The sequence below is a fragment of the Ictalurus furcatus genome, chromosome 1, assembly GCF_023375685.1.
Source record: "Ictalurus furcatus strain D&B chromosome 1, Billie_1.0, whole genome shotgun sequence".
Taxonomy (NCBI): domain Eukaryota; kingdom Metazoa; phylum Chordata; class Actinopteri; order Siluriformes; family Ictaluridae; genus Ictalurus; species Ictalurus furcatus.
Genome location: NC_071255.1, coordinates 28898539 through 28917907, shown reverse-complemented (window position 1 = coordinate 28917907; position 19369 = coordinate 28898539). Strand labels below are relative to the sequence as shown.

General features: G+C 38.1%; 1 protein-coding gene across 1 annotated transcript in view; it reads right to left on the bottom strand.

Annotated features, from left to right (window-relative positions):
• Positions 1-8556: 8556 nt before the first annotated feature.
• The window catches only part of reck (reversion-inducing-cysteine-rich protein with kazal motifs), a 76078-nt gene continuing 65265 nt past the window's right edge, over positions 8557-19369 (bottom strand). Inside the window, exons 18-21 of the mRNA XM_053635694.1 lie at positions 15650-15860; positions 15479-15552; positions 13581-13736; positions 8557-11563 (exon numbers count right to left, since the gene is read on the bottom strand). Coding sequence (XP_053491669.1) covers positions 11330-11563; positions 13581-13736; positions 15479-15552; positions 15650-15860 — 675 coding nt within the window. The 3' untranslated portion in view covers positions 8557-11329. The remainder of the gene's footprint in view (positions 11564-13580; positions 13737-15478; positions 15553-15649; positions 15861-19369) is intronic.

The following is a 19369-nucleotide window of genomic DNA, read 5'->3' as shown; positions in this document are numbered from 1 at the left end:
GAAACAACAAACAAACAAACATGATTACACTACAGTGGTGGATAAATCACCCAGGAGGATTATGTGTTGTTATTTGTTTATAATTCATTGTTGCCTGGTGGATAAGTAGGTTCTGTAACTATAGCACACTACTTGAATCCCACCACCTGCTGCACTACACACATTGGTTGACAGATGATCAAGTCAGAATCAGGAACAAAATAATCTAAGTGTAAAGACATCATGGAACTCTTCTGCTAGCACAACACCTCATGCTGAAAGACTTGAATAATAATGTTTATGTGTAATATAAAGGGAAAACCCCACAGCTCGTAGCCAAGTGTTTACCCAGGACTTGGTGTCTCTTTGTTCAGGGTGCTCTTCAGTACTTAACTAGCCTGCCATATGCTTTATGGGCAAAGGACTATGGAGATAACACCCATAAGTGGGCTTTGCCACAAGGTTGGAAGCATGCAATTGTCTAGACTCTAGAATATCTTAACAGCATGTAGCAATAAAATTTCTCTTCAGTGTATCTAAGGGCCTCAAACCTGTTCCAGCATGACAGTGCCCCTGTTCACAAAGCGAGCTCCATGAAGACACGGTTTGTGAAGGTGGGAGTGGAAGAACTCGGGTGTCCTATACAACCTTGACCTCAACCCCATTGAACACCTTTGGGATTAATTGAAATGCCAACTGTGCGCCAGGCCTCCTCACCCAACATCAGTGTCTGATCCTGCTAATGCTCTTGTCACTGAATGAGCACAAATCCCCATAGCCACGCTCCAAAATCTAGTGGAAAGCCTTCCCAGAAGAGTGGAGATTATTATTACAGCAAAGAGGGACTAAATCTGGACTGGGATGTTCAACAAGCACATATGGGTGTGATGGTCAAGTGTCTACAAACAATTGGCCAAATTCTTTATTGCATTACTCTTACATTACCACATATTAATCCAATCAGTTAGGTTTAAAGGCAACCAAAACAAACAACTGGGCACATTTGAGTGTTCAGTTGTTAGAGAAAGAGTTTATGATTTGTCCACACCTGTACTAAAATGTGGATTTAGGGCACTTTCACGTTTGATCCAAATACTTAAGTCCGGACCTAGGATCAGTTCTTGGCTTGTCATAATAACAGGCTTGTTTTCATAAATGTTATTTTCTTTACAGGAAAAAAAACCTCAAGTGTGAATATGCCCCAAGTACATATGTCAGAACACAAATGGATGGCGCATGGTAATCTCACCTTGTGTTACTTGTAGTCGAAATTTTTTTTTTACATTAGATCCAACACGACACCAATAATTACCAGTGTCACTAGTTGTTACATTCTTCATAGTCACAGTAAATATATGCTGGGTTTTGTCATCCGAGACGAACACCTTTCTGTCTTTCCTTTGCTGAACATCTTTGCAGAATGTCCATAAATATCCATAACACAGGTACTTTTGATTATTAATATATTTTGCATTATATAAACAAGGAATGATGATGGACTTTCCTTGTTGTACAGACACATTATCCACTGAGATGACAGCCTGAGAAACTGCAGGAGCAAGGAAGAAAAACACAGTAGAATAATGGAATTAGTAGAATTAATATTGTTTAATAGAATTAATAATTTTTAAAAAGATTTATTGTGGGCTATTGATTATAAATGTTCTTTCTTCAATTAGACAATCGTACATTTTTTAGCACATCTGTTACTATTCATACAGAAAGCAGTTCAATCAATTTTGTGCATCTCTATCTGTAAATCACACACAGATACATTCGATTAGTTTGCTTTAGAGATCCACTGAAATTGATTAAAGTCCGGTCCATAAGTATTTGGACAGTGGTATAATTTTTGTCTATTTGCCTCTGTACACCACCACAATGGATTTGAAATGATGCGATCAAGACGTGATTGAAGTGTAGACTTTCAATTTAATTCAAGGGGTTTAACAAAAAATATTGCTCCATTGGGTCGAGGTCAAGTGACTGAGTCGGCCATTTAAGAACAATTGATTTATTTGCCTTAAGAAGCTGTTGGGTGTAAAAAATGGCTGTAATTCCTAAAGAGTTAATGCAATATTATTGTTAAACCCCTAGAATTAAAGCTGAAAGGGTACACTTTAATCACATATTGATTGATTCATTTCAAATCCATTGTGGTGGTGTCCAACCACTAAAAGTGAATGCATAAATAGGCCGTTAGTCAGAGAAGCAGTCAAGGGGCCTAATTTGTAATTCTATGAAATGTAGAAAAGTTCAAGGGTGTTCAATACTTATTTAAAGTACTGTATATACATAGAGAGACAATAGAGTGGTAGGCTACATGTTATGCACAGGACAAGGCAAGAATGGCTAAATTTTGCTGGACTGTGAATGCAGCTTTTATCACAAACTCAAGCTTTTGATTATCGACCTTCTGTGCATTATAAACACTGAATGCTGAAAAGTGAAAAGAGAAAATAAATATGAACTTCATTACGAGCAATTTAATTTTGAGCCTGATTCATTCATGCAGCACTTTTCAGTATGCAGTACCATTAAGAGAAGGACTTTACTCAATAATTGGCTGCATTCATAGTCCAGTCACACTGGGTCTATATTCTTATCCTTTTCATAACAACCCGAAGGCTGCTCTGCGCCATGTTCCTCTGAGCCTCTAGAATTTGTACTTGACCAGCCCTCAAGGTACAAGAAAAACATTGATGAAAACTTTTCTCTGTTCTGGCACCCAGATGGTGGAGTGAACTTCCCTTAACTTCAAGCCAAGTCTGAAGACCTATCTCTTCACTAAGTATTGTTTTCATTGTACTAGCTCCACTTTAACAGGGATTTAGCTGATAGTAGTTTAGATGATGACCTTGTACTAGCACAAGGATATGTTTGTTTAATGAAGATATAAGCATGCATGTATGGGGAAACGGGGAAAAATGGGGAAAAATGTGATCTCACTGACTGGTATATGGAATTGTTGAAGCATTGTTGTAGGTTGTTGAAGCTAGAAGGGCTGGTTTGAGTATTTCAGAAACTGCTAATCTAATGGCATTTTCACACACAACAGTCTCTAGGGTTTACACAGAATGGTACAGAAAACAAAACAACAAAATAAACCATCCAGGAAGCAGCAGTTCTGCAGTCTGAAATGCCTTGTTGCCAGACTGGTTCGAGCTGACTGGAAGGCTACCGAACCTCAAGTAAGCACCCTTTTCAACCATGGTGAGCAGAAAAGCATCTCAGAATGCATACAATGTGAAACCATGAGGTAGATGTCTTAAACAGAAGAATACCACATCATGTCCCACTTCTGTCAGTCAGGAACAGGAGGCTATTTGAGGCACAGTAGGCACAGACTCAGCCAATCTGGACAATTGAAGATATGAAAATGTTGCCCTCCAGTAATATTGGAACCCTTGGTGAATATGAGCAAAGAAGGCTGTGAAATGTGAATTGTCTTTATTGTTTAACCTTTTGATGTTTTGTTTAAAATACTCACAAAAATACTCTGCTCTCATGGATATCAAAGAATTGCAAACACAACACAGGTTTATCAAAAAAACCCCCAAAATTTGTATACTATAGGTGTGCAACAATTATTGCCATCCTTTTAGTCAATACTTTGTGTTACCTCCCTTTGCCAAGATAACAGCTCTGAGTCTTCTCCTATAATGCTGATGAGGTTGGAGAATACATGGCAAGGGATCTGAGACGATTCCTCCATACAGAATCACTCCAGATCCTTCCAATTTTGAGGTCCACGCTGGTGGACTCTCCTGTTCAGTTCACCCCACAGGTTTTCTATGGGTTTCAAGTCAGGAGACTGGGATGGACATGGCAGGACCTTGATTTTGTGGTCAGGAAACCATTTTTGTGTTGATTATGATGTACGTTTTGGATCATTGTCCTGTTGGAAGATCCAACCATGGCCCATTTTAAGCTTTCTGGCAGAGGCAGTCAGGTTTTCATTTAATATCTGTTGATATTTGATAGAGTCCATGATGTCATGTATCCTAACAAAATTTCCAGGTCCTCTGGCAGAAAAACAGCTCCAAAACATTAAAGATCCACCAACATATTTAACCGTGGGCATGAGGTACTTTTCCATATGGCTACCTCTCTGTGTGCACCAAAACCACCTCTGGTGTTTATTGTCAAAAAGTTCTATTTTGGTTTCATCTGACCATAGAACCCGATCCCATTTGAAGTTCCAGTAGTGTCTGGCAAACTGAATACGCTTGAGTTTGTTTTTGGATGAGAGTAGAGGCTTTTTTAAAAAAATACTTCCAAACAACTTATGATGATGTAGGTGACGTCATATTGTAGTTCTGGAGACTTTCTGACCCCAAGACACAACTAACTTCTGCAATTCTCCAGCTGTGATTCTTGGAGATTTTTTGACCACTCAAACCATCCCCTTAATAGTGCGTTGAGACAATATACTGTAGACACATGATTCATAATATTTCCATTTGACTGTAACTTCTTAACTATTGCCCTGATGGTGGAAATTTACATTTTCAATGCTTTTGCAATTTTCTTATAACCACTTCCCATTTTGTGAAGCTCAACAACCTTTTCATGAATGACTAAGGAAATTTGGCCTATATGTTACCTCGTATTTATACCCATGTGAAACAGGAAGTTTTGGTTGAACAATTTCCTGTTCCCAGTCACGCAGGTGTACTAAAATCTTTTTAAATATCAATGGCAACATACTTTAAACATTTTCTTATATGAATTCATAGGGGTGCCAATAATTTTTTTTGGAGAATCCTGTGTTGTGTTTTCAATTGTTTGATATCCATGAAAGCAGAGTATTTTTGTGAATTTTTTAAAAAAATAAAAGATCAAAAGGTTAAACAATAAGGACAATTTTTCACCCCCGCCTTGTGCCCGATGCTCCCTGGGATAGGCTCCAGGTCCCCCGTGACCCTGAAGAAGGAGTAAGCGGTAGAAGATGGATGGATGGATGGATGGATGGACAATTTTTCACGCCCTTCTTTGCTCATATTTACCAAGGGTGCCAATGTTAGTGGAGGGCACTGTATACTATACTTGTGTGGTAGTATGTTTGTACCAGACATCCGGAACTTACACAAAACCCTAAAACGCTCAACAGTACATTGTATCCTGCCTCATTTTTGATAAAAGCATCTTCCAAAGGAATAAATGTGTTTTTCGAACCTGGCCTTCCTGTTACTATAGTAATATAATTCATCCATGCCAACACATCATCACTGACTTTAGCATTTTTTTACACAAATACTGTGGCGGTTTTTGTGATTATTAACTACAGTGTTTTCCAACAAAATTAAGATTTCACCACAAAAAATACACAAAGAATAATGATCTTTCTCTTACCTGATTGCTTTACTGTGAAGAATATCATTAGAAGGAACAACTTCGTCATCATCATCATGTGAGTGTGAGAAGTGTGTCAAGTGAAGAGCTAAGTTTCCTCACTGGCTGTTTATACTCATCCCCTGCCCACTCATTTTCTGTGTACATGTGTGACATAAATGGGTAGATCTCATGCTTCTGTAACTTAACATAACTATTATGTCAATCAAATTATCCACTGATATTTTTTCATATCTATATTCACCATGTACTGTCCGTTTTCTGATTCCCAGATGAGGAGGAAATAAAATGTCTTTTTGAGGCTTATCACTAGATCATGGGAATAATAATAAAATATATATATATTTTATGCTGTGTTAGTTTTTTGTTGAATACTGATGGGTCTATAACAACAGTTCTGCTTGTGTAATCGGTGATAGGTTGAACTTTTTAAACGAATTTCCTCCAACATATTTAAAGGAGTGTCAGTGTCAGCACTTTGTTACAGAGCTAAGGCAGTTCCTTAAAGTTTTCAGAACAGAGGAGTTTACGCTTTCAGTAAAATTACAAGCTATATATAGCTGTTACAATATTAAAGGGATTAAAGAAACTAACATTTCACAAAAGATAACTTTAAACAGATAAAGACAGGCAAATTGTTGCAATATAAGATGACTAAAACAGTTTAGTGTGTGCTGTTATAGGAAAATAATGAAGGATAAGGTGGTGTGAAGTGAAGAAGAGGGCTGTTACTGCCCCAAAGTTAAATATTTTCCTACAAGAGCACACCCAATTGTTTTATTCCTCTTATACACAACAATTTGCCAATGATTACAATTTTTATTTATTAAAGAATGGCTTCATACTTTTTTATATATATATATATGTATCTATAGCTGCATTTAATGCTGTGGAATGTGCTTAAATACAGCGCTGTGAAAAAGTATTTTATATTGATTTCTCCTGTTTTTGTGTACATCTCGTGCTAAATAGTTTCAGATCTTCAAATGAAATACAACGTGAAACAAAGATAACCTGAGTAAACACACAACAGTTTTTGTTTCAACTGAAGCAATAAATAAATTAATAATAATTTTAAAAAACCCAACATCTATCACCAATGTGAAAAACTAATTGCACCCTTAAACCTAAAATCTGTTTGTGTCACCTTTTGTTTGTTTGTTTGTAACGTTTATTTAACCAGGATAAAAGCTCACTGAGATAAAATCTCTTTTGCAAGAGTGACCTGGCCAAGAAGGCAGCAAAAACACAATAATGAACGACACAACAGCAGTTAACACATTAAGAAATTTTTCCCACATTAAGAAAATAAATAGAACAACCGAGACTGAAAAAATACGTAGTAATATACAATTAAATATCGCAGGAGCAACTGCCAATACGGCTATACTCAAAGTTATTTACAAGTGCCATAAATTTAGCCAGTGAAGTTGTTCCTGTAAGTTGTTGAGGCATTAACCCTTTCATGCATGAATGATGAAATCTTGATCAAGGATTTCGTAATGTTTTTGTGTTTTTACTCTTCTTTAGGCATAAAAAATAATTTTATTTTACTTTTACATACATTTTTGCAAAAAGTTATTGAAGTGTCCACTCTAGTGTCTGTTATGCAGTTATTCTATTGAAATCCTTGCAATAGCCAGAAAATAACTTTTGAATAGCTGTCCACTGTAGTGACCACTATGCATGAAAGGGTTCAAATGAAAACCTTTTTTTCCCCAGCTCAGACCTAACAAGGGGAACAACAAGTTGAATAATGACTTTTATGTGAAGATTGCAATGTTTTTTTTTTGTGTTTTTTTTTTTTTTTTTTTTACAGAGATGATGGATGAGTAGATAACTTTAGAAGCAATAACTTCAACCAACTGCAATCAAATGCGTCCGATAACTGGAGATCAGTCTTTCACTTACTTCTAGGGCTAGGACTTACTCCTATGCTTTTGATCATTGTCATCATTGCTGCATAATCCAGTTGTACTTGAGTTTCAACTTACGGACTGAAGACTGGACATTCTCCTTTAGGATTTTCAGTTAGAGAGCAGAATTCATGTTTCCCTCAATTATTGCAAATAGCCCAGGTCCTGAAGCAGTAAAGCATCCCCACACCATCACACCTCCACCACCATGCTTGACCGTAGGTATGATGCTCTTTTTACGGAATTCTGTGTTTGGTTTACGCCAGATGTAACGGGACACCTGTCTTCCAAACAGTTCCACTTTCGACTCATCAATCCACAGAGCATTCTCCCAAAAGGTTTCAGGATCATCAAGGTGTGTTTTGGCAAAATTCAGATGAGCCTTAATGTTCTTCTGGGTTAGCAGTGGTGTTCACCTTACCACTCTTCCATGGAAGTCATTTTTGCTCAGTGTCTTTCTGATAGTAGAGTCACGAACAGTGACCTTTATTGCTGCAAGAGAGGTCTGTAGGTCCTTTGATGTTGTCCTTGGCTCTTTTGTGACTTTGCTGGATGAGTAGTTAGATAGATAGATAGATAGATAGATAGATAGATAGATACTTTATTGCTGTGCTCTTGGAGGAATTTTGGAAGGTCGGCCACTTCTGGGAAGGTTCACTAGTGTGCTGAGTTTTTCCATTTGGAGATAATGGCTCTCACTGTGGTTCTTTGGAATCCCAGAACCTTTGAAATATCTTCATCGTTTCTGGAATTTCTTTCAGCGTTGGCATTGTGTGTTACTGGGTAAGACCTTTTAACCAACTTCATACTGTTGAAATAGTTCTATTTAAGTGTTGATTTGATTGAACAGGGTTTGCAGTAATCAGGCCTGGTTGTGTCTAGTCCAGCTGAACCCCATTATGAATGCAGATACATTTTCATACAGGCCCCGTTGGTATTGGATAACTATTTTTCTTCAGTAAATGACATTATCATTTAAAATCTGTATTTTGTGTTTACTCAGATTGCCTTTGTTTTAATTTCTGAAAATTTAGTATGAGATATACACAAAAACAGAAGAAATCAGGATGAGGGCAAATACTTTTCACAGCACGGATTGCTACTTTCCTTATTGACACACAAATTATTTTTAATTACAATGTGTTCGTTTTCCCTGGAAAATGAATATTTGCTCAATTTATTTTTACTAACACATTAATACATTAGACATATTTTGAGTTATAAAAAAAAAAACAGTTAGACATTTAGAAAACTGATGGTTTGTAAGCATGGGAACTGATATCATTTTTGGAAACTATTTGTAAAAAAAAAAAAAAAAAAAAAAATAGATGTGCATTGGTGTGAGAGAGAATATTATTCCTCTGTTTGATGATGGCCAATCTCAGTGTACAAGTCTGAAGCTTTACAGATGCATCATGCTGATTGCACATGTCAAAGTGATGACAAAACAGCAGTTTGTAAACACAAAAAACTGAGGCACAAAAAAGAGACGGCGTGCTCTAAAAAACACAACATACATTCGGCCTGACATGATTTACACTTGGCAATATGAACACTTTTTATTATAATTATCTTATAAAAATACATCAGTTGAATTGCAAACACACAAACATAAAAGAGCACAAAGCTCCACTGAGTGGAAATGCTACAAAAGCTGCCCAAGCACAATAATACTGTTAAAATAAGAAATCCTTCATTTGACATAGGCAGAGACAACATGTAATCAGACACGGACAGGACAGAACGATACACAGCTTTCTGTAAAAACACTTCATAATTGTCATCATGCAAGAATAAGATTTAAAAATGGCACATTGTGGCTCCGACCTCCGGGTCAGAAAACATCTTAAAATAAACATTTAAGTATTTTTAACAACATACTTTTTTTTGTTTTGTTTTTTGCAACACTTCATATAATAAATCTTTACATATATAATCTATATAAACAAGGCATATTGTTGTGATTACCCAATTGTGGATATGATTGTCATATTCATTAAAGCCAGGTTTACACTGTACGATTTTCAGCCCGATTTTGCTGCAGCGGACAAAATTTACACGTGCTAAAATATTTATTTTTAGCCATGAGTTGAGATCATTTGTCTTATTTTTGATGTGAATAAAAACGAGAGCAGCACTGTTAAACATATTAAACTATGTACTTCGTGTACATCCGGAGAAATAAAACCACATCCACTAGATTAGAGGTCGACCGATTGATTGGTTTTGCAGATTAATCAGCACTGATAAACGATCGCTGGAATGATCGGTTATGGGCAAAAATCCACACCGATAGTTTTACCCGGTGGGGTTTGTTGCGGGAGCAGCTGAGAAGGGTCTACTGTCATTATACAGTACAAGAGCGGCCTCTAGAGGCGAAATATAAACTGACTAATTTTGTTGTGATATTTGTACTGTTTTTTTTTTTTTTAAAGGCTATTTTTATTTGTTATTTGGAGTGTTACTTTTTGGTTCAGTTTGGATGTATATCTTTTATTTACTTGGAATTTATTAATAGTTAATATATATTAATATTTATATATTTAGTTCATTTAAAAAAATTCAGTACAAAAACATTTTCATCGTACAGGCAGAACTGTTTATTTTCATAATAAAGTTCAGCAATATTTTACTTTGAGTGTTATGTTTTCATTCAGTATCAGTTTTAAAAACAGTTGAATAATCAATGGGTTGATTAATCGGTTATTGGCAGGTACTGCCCAACTTGGTTATCGGTATCGGTAAAATCCACTATCAGTCGACCTCTACACTAGATGGCATTTTAGAGCCAAAACACCCACAGTGTCCGACAGATTTCCAAGTCGAACTGTAAAACTGTAAAAGCTCTGTTGAAACTTTCTACCATCGTCATGAATGTCGTCATGAGTCTCAAATTGTAAACTCTGACCTTACGTTCACATATTTACTAATACAGATGTGGATGCCTACTGTTCATTTCTGAGGATGCGCGCAAGCGACACTCATAATGACCACAGGATATGTGCGGCAGCCATCTTGTGGACGTGAACGCATAGTTAAAAGAAAGTGTAATCCAGCCTTTTGAATGAATAATATTACAGGCTTACTTGGTGACTGATTCAGCACCGTTGCAACCAAAGACGGCAAAGTCCTGGTAGTGTCAGAAAATTGTGATTAAAATCTCAGCGTGATTGTTGTTACCGTGCTTGTCCAAAAGCTGTCAATAAGTAGGATGGCGCAAAACTCACCGGACAGCTACAAATTCGGTAACGGCAAAGGCGACACGTAAACAAAGCATGCTAATGGACAGACAAAAGATGCTCGTCGCGACAAGCTCACTTTCAAGCATGTTTCTGTTTAATGTGTCCCCCTTTTCTGTACGAGCACAGACTACCCTAATTGGTAAGCAGAACTTAGTCATTTTCTTTAATAAGTCTTAAACAATCATTCTTTAACGATCCTTTAAGATCTTTAGAGGATCTTCATCATGTCATCTGACACAGAGAACTGGTAGAGAATTTGGCCAAGATTTCTCTGGGATCATTTCATGCAGTGTGACAAGTAATAATCTTAAAAGGCCGCTGAAATCGTACAGTGAAAAATCGGCTTAGGATGGCTATAGTTTCTCCTTTTAAGTCTATTAAATTATATACAGAGAGGAATGAAGGAAATTTTGTGGTAGAAAGCCTTCTCCACTTCCACTGATTATCTTCTTCAGTTCTCATCTATAAAATGATGTGTGTGAAATGTATATTGTTTAAAGTATCTGCTCCAGTGGACCGGAAGTGAAAGGCAGCAGAGAGGACCACCAGAGCCAGAAATTCATTCGGAGATCTCACTCTATCCATCTCCTTGCTTTATTCCTCATGCTTTCTGAGGCTCACTGCTCTGTGACAGCTAAAAAAAAGACCCCTCAGCTTACCCTTGACAGGAATATAGCTCAACAGTCCATTATCGATTCCTTAACTTCATTGTCCCGTCATATTTCGAGTGATTGTTCTCATCAGATTGGCATTTCTGTGATTGTCAAGGCTATGCAGACTGGGGCTTCTGGGAACGAGGCGAGGAAGGTCAAAGGTCAGTCCTGGGGGTGCTGTTGCTCAGCAATGACCTTTCAGGTTGTTTAGGTAGGACAGCAGGAATGTGAGGAGGAGACAGAGAGAGAGACAGGTGGACACACTGAGGGAAGCACTGGGGGGAGCAGCAGAGCTAACGGTGGACAGTTTGAGCTCAGAGGTCAGGAAGGCGGACAGGGGGACGTGGGACACCAGCGTGGGACTGCCCGAGTTAATGAGAGAGTCGATCTTCTCGGCTTCTTTACTGCAGGCTTCAATCTGGGGATACACACCAGACACGCACTGTGTTTAGCAACGGTGTACAGGGCTTTCTATCATTTTAACGCACACACATTGTGAGTAGATGATCAAATCGGAGGTAATATTTGTATGTACGTTCAACCAACAGATGAAATATGATGCAAGAAAAAGAAATTGTTCACCAGAGACATATTAGCATGAACAGTAGCAGGGCGGTGTGTATACTTGATTTCACTTTCGAGCCAAAGGTAAGTTCTTGTTTAAGGGCATTAGTGCTTAAAATACTGGTTTAAATAAAACCTACTTTAATTAAAACTTACCTTAAGGAAATTAAAAATCAGTCCAAAAGTATTGAATTACCAGAGCCATATCTCCCTGCAGCTCTTGCCTGGTTTCCCACTGAAGCTAAGCAGGGTTGAGCCTGGCCAGTACCTGGATGGGAGACCTCCAGGGTAAAACTAAGCTTGCTGCTGAAAGTGGTATTAGTGAGGCCAGCAGGGGGTGCTAACCCTGTGATCTGTGACGGGGGCACTATACTGTAAAAACAACACCGTCTTTCAGATGAGATGTTAAACTGAGGTCCTGACTCTCTGTGGTCATTAAAAATCCCAGGACACTTATTGTAAAAGAGTAGGGGTATAACCCCGGTGTCCTGGTGAAATTCCCCCAGTGGCCCTTTTCTATCATGGCCCCCTAATGATCCCCATCTCTGAACTGGCTACATCACTCTCTCCTCTCCACTAATAGCTGGTGTATGGTGGGAGGTCTGGTGCACTATGGCTGCTGTCCCATCATCCAGGTGGATGCTTACACACTAGTTGAGGATGAGGAGACCCCCCCCCATACTATGTACGGCACTTTGAGTGTCTAGACAAGTGCTATATGCATCTAAGGAATTAATTAAATGTAAAATTCCTCAGGAAGTAGGTGGTGGTGGTGGGTGGATAACTGCGCTCTGTGACAACAGGGCATTAAATTACATTTCATATGGCTGAACTATCTGTCTGGTGTGTCTGTCTGTTTATCAACAAGACCTTGAACTGAAACATTAGATTAGAGTTTTGAATAAAAAAAGTCATTTTCATTTGATCCAAAGTCATTTTCTTTTATCAGCGTATCTCTTGAAATCTGTAATCTGATTCAAAAACATCACTGATTCTGCAGCATTTGCATTTTGCATAACCACTGCATGAAAGAACAGAGTGCAACTATTCCTTACTCATTATGACCAACAATCAGCACGTTCACATGGACAACAATAATCCGATATTCCCATAACAATAATCCTATCCCAGGGAGCATCGGGCACAAGGCGGGGTACACCCTGGACAGGGTACTCAATATTATACTCCCAAAAATAATATAACTAAGAAAATGTTGAGAAAATGTATGAAATTTCTATCACCAGAAAAGCAGAGACATTGCAATGATTTATTATTTCGTTAATAAGATATTAATACGCTAGTTTCCTTATAGCTTTGGGGGACACACTGTGCTCTTGGCGTCCTACTAAATAGCAGTTGCTTTGGCTAGCATTAAGTACTGCAGTAAATCAGTTCAGTAATTCACAATGCACACAAACTGTCCTTCTCAAACATCTGCTACGAAAAATGATGCTACAGCAATGTACGAATTTAACAAATATACACATTGTTCCTTACAAAACTGGCCAAAGTTTCATGATCTCATTTCTAAGCTCTTGTCTTTTATTTTCATCGAGAAGCTCTAATTATGCTTGCGGCCTTGCTGCGAGGCTTATTTGATTGACGAGCTGTCAAAAGGCATCTCGCTGCCTGTCTATCCAACACTATACATACACACTGTATATATACGTATCTATATATATACGTTCTGTATGTCGAAGTCTCTCTTCCATGACGTGCATCTGAGTGAAGATAATGGGTTTGACAGCGCAGCAGGCATTCTCTCTGAATTTACTGTGAATGCTGACAAAAGAGCTCAAGGCTCTAGTAAGGGGGAAAACAAAAACAAAACAGTGTAGAGTGTACACGCAGACCTAAATACAGACACACACCTGCAGTGGCGTGGGCTGCTGGTCCACGGGTACGATGAGGATCACGATCTCAGAGTCGATGCTCAGGTAGCCGAAGATATCACACTGAGGAACGGAGATGTGTAGACGCAGGACTCTCAGGATGTCATGCACCGTGACCGGCTGATTCCGGTTCAGCTGAAAATATCACACACACACACTGTTAGACTAGGAAAGAGCTAAATCAACACTGACAGGAAAACACTATGTTGTTGGTTAATATTGTGATTAGCTGAACTTATGTTTTTTTTTTTTTTTTACATTATTACATATACATATATGTTTTATGTTCTGAATGAAATAACACCCTAGGCTAGGACAGAATACGTATACATATATGTTCTATGTAAGGAATAAAACATGTTGGTTGTGCTGTTATAGGAAAATAATCACCGATGCAGTAGTGTGATGTAGAACAACATGCAGAATTACTCTTACCACGCCTAAAGTTGATTATCTTCCAATCCTCACGTATTTCAATATACAACAATTTGCCAATATGGTTACAGTTTGTACACACAAACTTTGTATCCATTTATGGCTACATTTAAACAAACCGCTTGCTGTTATGCCTTACATTAGATCAGTTATATACAGTCAATTATTTTAAAAAGACAGCGTAATACAGCGTGTTCCCGAGAAACCACAATGCGTAAACTCTTCACCGGAAGACTTTCCAGTGGCGGAAAACTCACTGGCAATTATAAATCGTTGACACTGGAGACTCCTTACATAAATGTTAAATAAATGTCTTCTTATAGAACACATGTCAACAATGAGGTGTTTTCTTTCCTTGGCTAAAGAACAACACATTCGAATCGGTTTATCATTAATCATATATGGAGCGTCTGTACCTGTGAATGAGACAATTACTCAGCCCTTCCAGGATTCTGTGATTTTTGCGATCGCAGAAATGAAGGCAAAATATTATAATAAATATAAAATATTCTGAGGAGCTTGCGTTTTTTGTTTTTGGCCAAGATGCGTCATTTGACGTTCAGACAAAACACTATTCGATTCACGTGCATCGACCTTGTGAGTACAAGTACAAGGACTCATTTAGAAAAAAGCATCACTGTGAAAGACCGTGCAAAACAATTCTGTGTAATTTCGCCAATTCAAGTAGTTTTCCGCAATAACAGCACAAAAACTCACTAATTTTGATCGGAACAATAACAACACCCCCCCCCCCCCCCCGCCGAAACTACATTCTGTACGGGCTGGTTACTATAGAAACAGTAACATATTATAACAAGTGCACTAATCTAACACTGTGACTTGCCTTGCAGTCTTGCATTTCCTGCATTGCAGTTCTGTTGTATATTACCGAATACGTTTGTTCGTCTTCAGTATCCGCTTTATAATCTAATCAACTAATCAAATCAGACTTAAGTTCATCCACCTACATATTACTTAAGTAAAAAAAAACAACAACTCTTTGTTTATTTAAGCAGGTCAATAAACAGATACTAATCTCTTTAAACTTTGCTTTACTGGCAGATCTTTATTCTGAGTTTATTTGTGGCCATTTTGAAGGTGTGTTGAATTAAGTTCAATTTTTTTCTGCATTTCTAGCCAATTATGTACACCCACACATGCTGAAAAAAATCAATAACTCAATTATTGGGATTAAAAAATGAACTGAAGTGTTTTTTTCTTTAAAAAAAAAAAGAAGAAGTGATTTAAGGCTGCAATCATTATTCAGTACGCTCTGGAGCATTTGTAGGCGAAATGTGATCCATGCTGCCATCTACTGTTCACCTTGTGTTGCTGAAATTAAGATGCAACGAGAACGGTAGACACCAACTGAACTGCAAAGATTTTCTGTACTACTTAAATATAGATAGAGGGCAGAAAACGAGCACGGAGAAGATAATTACCTTGGCGAAGACATTCATCTGCTGTTTATTCCAGAGGATCTGCAACATCCCGGCACACACAGGGCAACATGCACCTACACACACACACAGGAAGAGGGGGGGGGGGGGAAGGTCTAAACCTGTAGACACATGTGAGTTGTGTAAAGCTGAGAAGAGCAGAGTGTAACTCACCAGGTGGAGTGATGGGGTTACAGCCTGCAGCAGAGAGGGCAGGACAGGGCACGGCATTACAGCCTGAATCAGATGGGAAACCTGACACAGAACCCAAAGCATGGCAGCGGCCCTGATAATCCACAGCCATGCGGTCTGAAAACGCCTCACACACTGTGTTATACGTCTCACCGTTGTGTCCACACACTTCCCGAGTTACCCTGCAGGCATCCTGTGTGCAAAACACACACACACACACACACGGTAAAACAAAATAAACATATTGCTCTTTGGTACGACGTGAAGCAATGTTCAGTGAATAATTACATTTATTATTAATAATATTCACAATGAACAATTCTGCAGCTAGGCAATGTATTCTGTTAACAGTAAGATTGGGTTGCTAAGCAACATAACAGGCTAAGCTTAGGGCTTTATATGGACAGACCAGTGGCTTAAATGTAATGAGCTTTATTATAGAATTCATCTATTAGGTTGAAGTCACATGTGTATATATGAAGGAGTTTACCTTGAACAGCTTTGAATGTGGCTCAGTCAGTCAGATTTTAGAACTGAAGCTTTTTATAGTTAGTAGTTGCTCAGTGCAAATGTAGAAATTATTATTATTATTATTATTAGCATTATTATTATATAATTATTATACAATAAATAAATTAAATTTCTGCTCTGAAAGGGACAAAAAATTGTAAAACTAAATCCTTTCTTACTATTAACATTCAATCACTCGTTCTGGAGATATCACACTAACGAGAATCACGGACGGACGCACGAGCTGAAAACATAACGCCTCCACCACTTAGTAGCAGAAGCTTAATAAAAAAAGAGCTAATAGATATTTCATGTCAATGTCAAATGTGTTTATATAGCACCATTAAAAACAACATAGGTTTACCAAAGTGATTTACAGCAATAAATACAAAAGCTAAAATTAAAAAAATATAACAATCATCATGTCATCTGACAATCACAGCACACTACACACTACATGAGAGACTCTCACACACACAGGAAACTGTGAAGGATACGATCAGTTACCTTTCGTCTCTGTCGTTACCAAGCTTTGATACACTGACTGTGTTTACATGGACAGCAGTAGTCTAATTATTGACCTTATTCTGAATAAGATAATATTGTGATTAAGGTGTTTACATGAGTCGCGTTTAGAATATTCCTTTCATGTTCCCGTTGTACATGTTATCGATTAACAGCACACGTCATTACGTCTCCACGTCACGCCGTCCGATGTTCCCTCCAGAATTTCACGTATTAACATATAGTTCGTCTTCGTTATGGTACCGTATACAGTTTTGGGTGTTTCATTTTTAATTTTACGAAAGCTTCAAGTGCAGGTAATTATTTGTCATGCTATACGTGCTAATAGACGACTGCTTGAAGCCGTGGGCTGCGTCCCAAACCGTGTACTTACCTAATATATAGTAGCTGAAAATACATGTATTTCACCTACTATATACTGCAGTATGTAACTACATGGTTTCGGACACAGACGTGCTCACTTGTTTGGCATCAAACGGTTGCACACTGCCGTGTGTGTACGTGTCCTGTCGCAAAATGCGGTGAAAACTCCCACATGACGTTAACAGTGTGATTAAGGTGTGTACATGTCTGTAATACACGTCGATAATGCGTCTAAAACAGGAATACTCCACACATCTCAATTCCATTTGTGTTTACTTCGAGTATGACTTTAATCGGAATAAGGTCATCAATAATCGCTGTTTACATGCTAGTTTCTTAATCAGAGTATCGTCTTAATCGGGTTCATATCGGATTATCGTTGTCCATGTAAATGTACTGACTGTTGGTTTATCTGGTTTTGACTTTGTTCACATTTACGACCTTATCTCTTTGCCTTGCCTAGTTTGGACGTTTGCCTGATCGATTGACCCTTGTCTGTCCGTGTATTGATTTCTCCCTGATCGTTTGGACTTGTTATTTTATTAAACTGCCATACTTGCACCTGCATCCGTCTGTGCCTCCATTACGTGACAACAATCATATGACAAATATAAAACTGTATCCACGGCTGATCAAATAGGAGCAGTTCTAATGTGTAGAGATAGGCTATAATCCAAAGCTTAGGGCCAGCTACAGCGAACACACGATCACCTCTAAGCTTTGATCTAGATCTTGGAACCATTAGTAGCGTTTGATCACATGACCTGCGAGGGATTATGAGCAGATAGAAGCTCTGTAAGGTATGACGCCACTAGTTTGTTCAGAGATTTGTAAACTACTGTACTAAGTAGTGATGGAAAGTTCGGATCATTTCACTGACTCGGATCTTTGAATCTTTTTCAGCAATATGAACAAATCTTTTTTCGAGTCATTCTGTTCATTTCAGTAGGATATTATTAAAATCTCTCTCTCTCTCTCTCTCTGTGTCACTCTCTAAGACAACTCGTTGTTCCCAAGTCAAAATAAAGATTCATTCAAAGTGAATGAATCATTCACGAACGACACATCACTACTAGGAAGAGGGTTTTAAAATCAATTCTGTACCACAGCCTTTCCCAACCTTTTTCCAGTCATGGCACTCTTTGAAAATATTCAAAAATTTGTGGCACCCTACACAAACACTAATGCTAGACAGCGCTAGCTACATGAGGATGAAGTTGATGGTCCAGAAAAATCTGGAGCTTTTCTTTTCTAATATCCCCGCAAATTATTAGGATAAAACACACACATACGTTACGTGTACTGACGTTGACGTGCTGCTGACAGGTCAGTGAGGGGGGTCGAGGGGAAGGGAATTATTATTATTATTTTGAATATATATATAATTTTTCATTATTATTATTATGCGTGTGTGTGTCTGTCTTATTATTTCTGGGTATGTGTTATTATTTCAGACATCAGCTATTTATCATATATATTAAATGTTTTATACACATTTGAGCATTTTAGAAATGTTCGAAGGATTTTTACACGCCACCCCTGCTCTCATCAGATGGCACCCCATGTGCTTGCGCCTCCGGGTACTCATCGGGAGTCTAACAGCAGCATTCTGGACTAATTGTAGTCAGATGTCTGTGGATGTCTGATTAATTCCGGAATAGAGAGGGTTGCAATAATCCAAATGAGAAGACAAGAGAAAGGAGCCTAAGTTGAAAAAAGCTCGATCTGCTTGTCCAGTCTGAGATCACTATCCAGTAAAAATCTCAGATTTGTTTTTTATGTACGGTTTAATATAGGATGCAAATTGATCTGAGTTAAGTATTGAATTTGGTGCTGTAGGGTGCAGGACCAAATATAGTAATCTCAGTCTTACTCTCGTTTAAATGTAGGAAATTTGATAATGAGTCTATATTTGTCACCATGGTACAGCGACCCTGGAGCAGAGAGGGTTAAGGACCTTGCTCAAGGGTCCAACAGTGGGCTTGAACCTCCAATCAGTAACCCGTAGCCTTAACCACTAAGCCACCACTGAAGACGACCATGTTGTTATTTCTTTTAAACAAGCCAAAAGTGGTTCAGGAGCATTTGAGTCTCCAAGTTTCAGTAGATTTGGGTATCATCAGTGTCATGCATCAGCTTACTATATGTACTTGTGTAACATATAATGATTAATATTAAATTACGTTCTTTTATTATTTCCATGCCTTTCTTTCAAAATAAATCATTGGTGGTGAAATCGACATAATGTGTAAATCCCACTGTCTGGCAGATGCAGATGCCTTGAGCCTTGTGCTGCTAAATGCA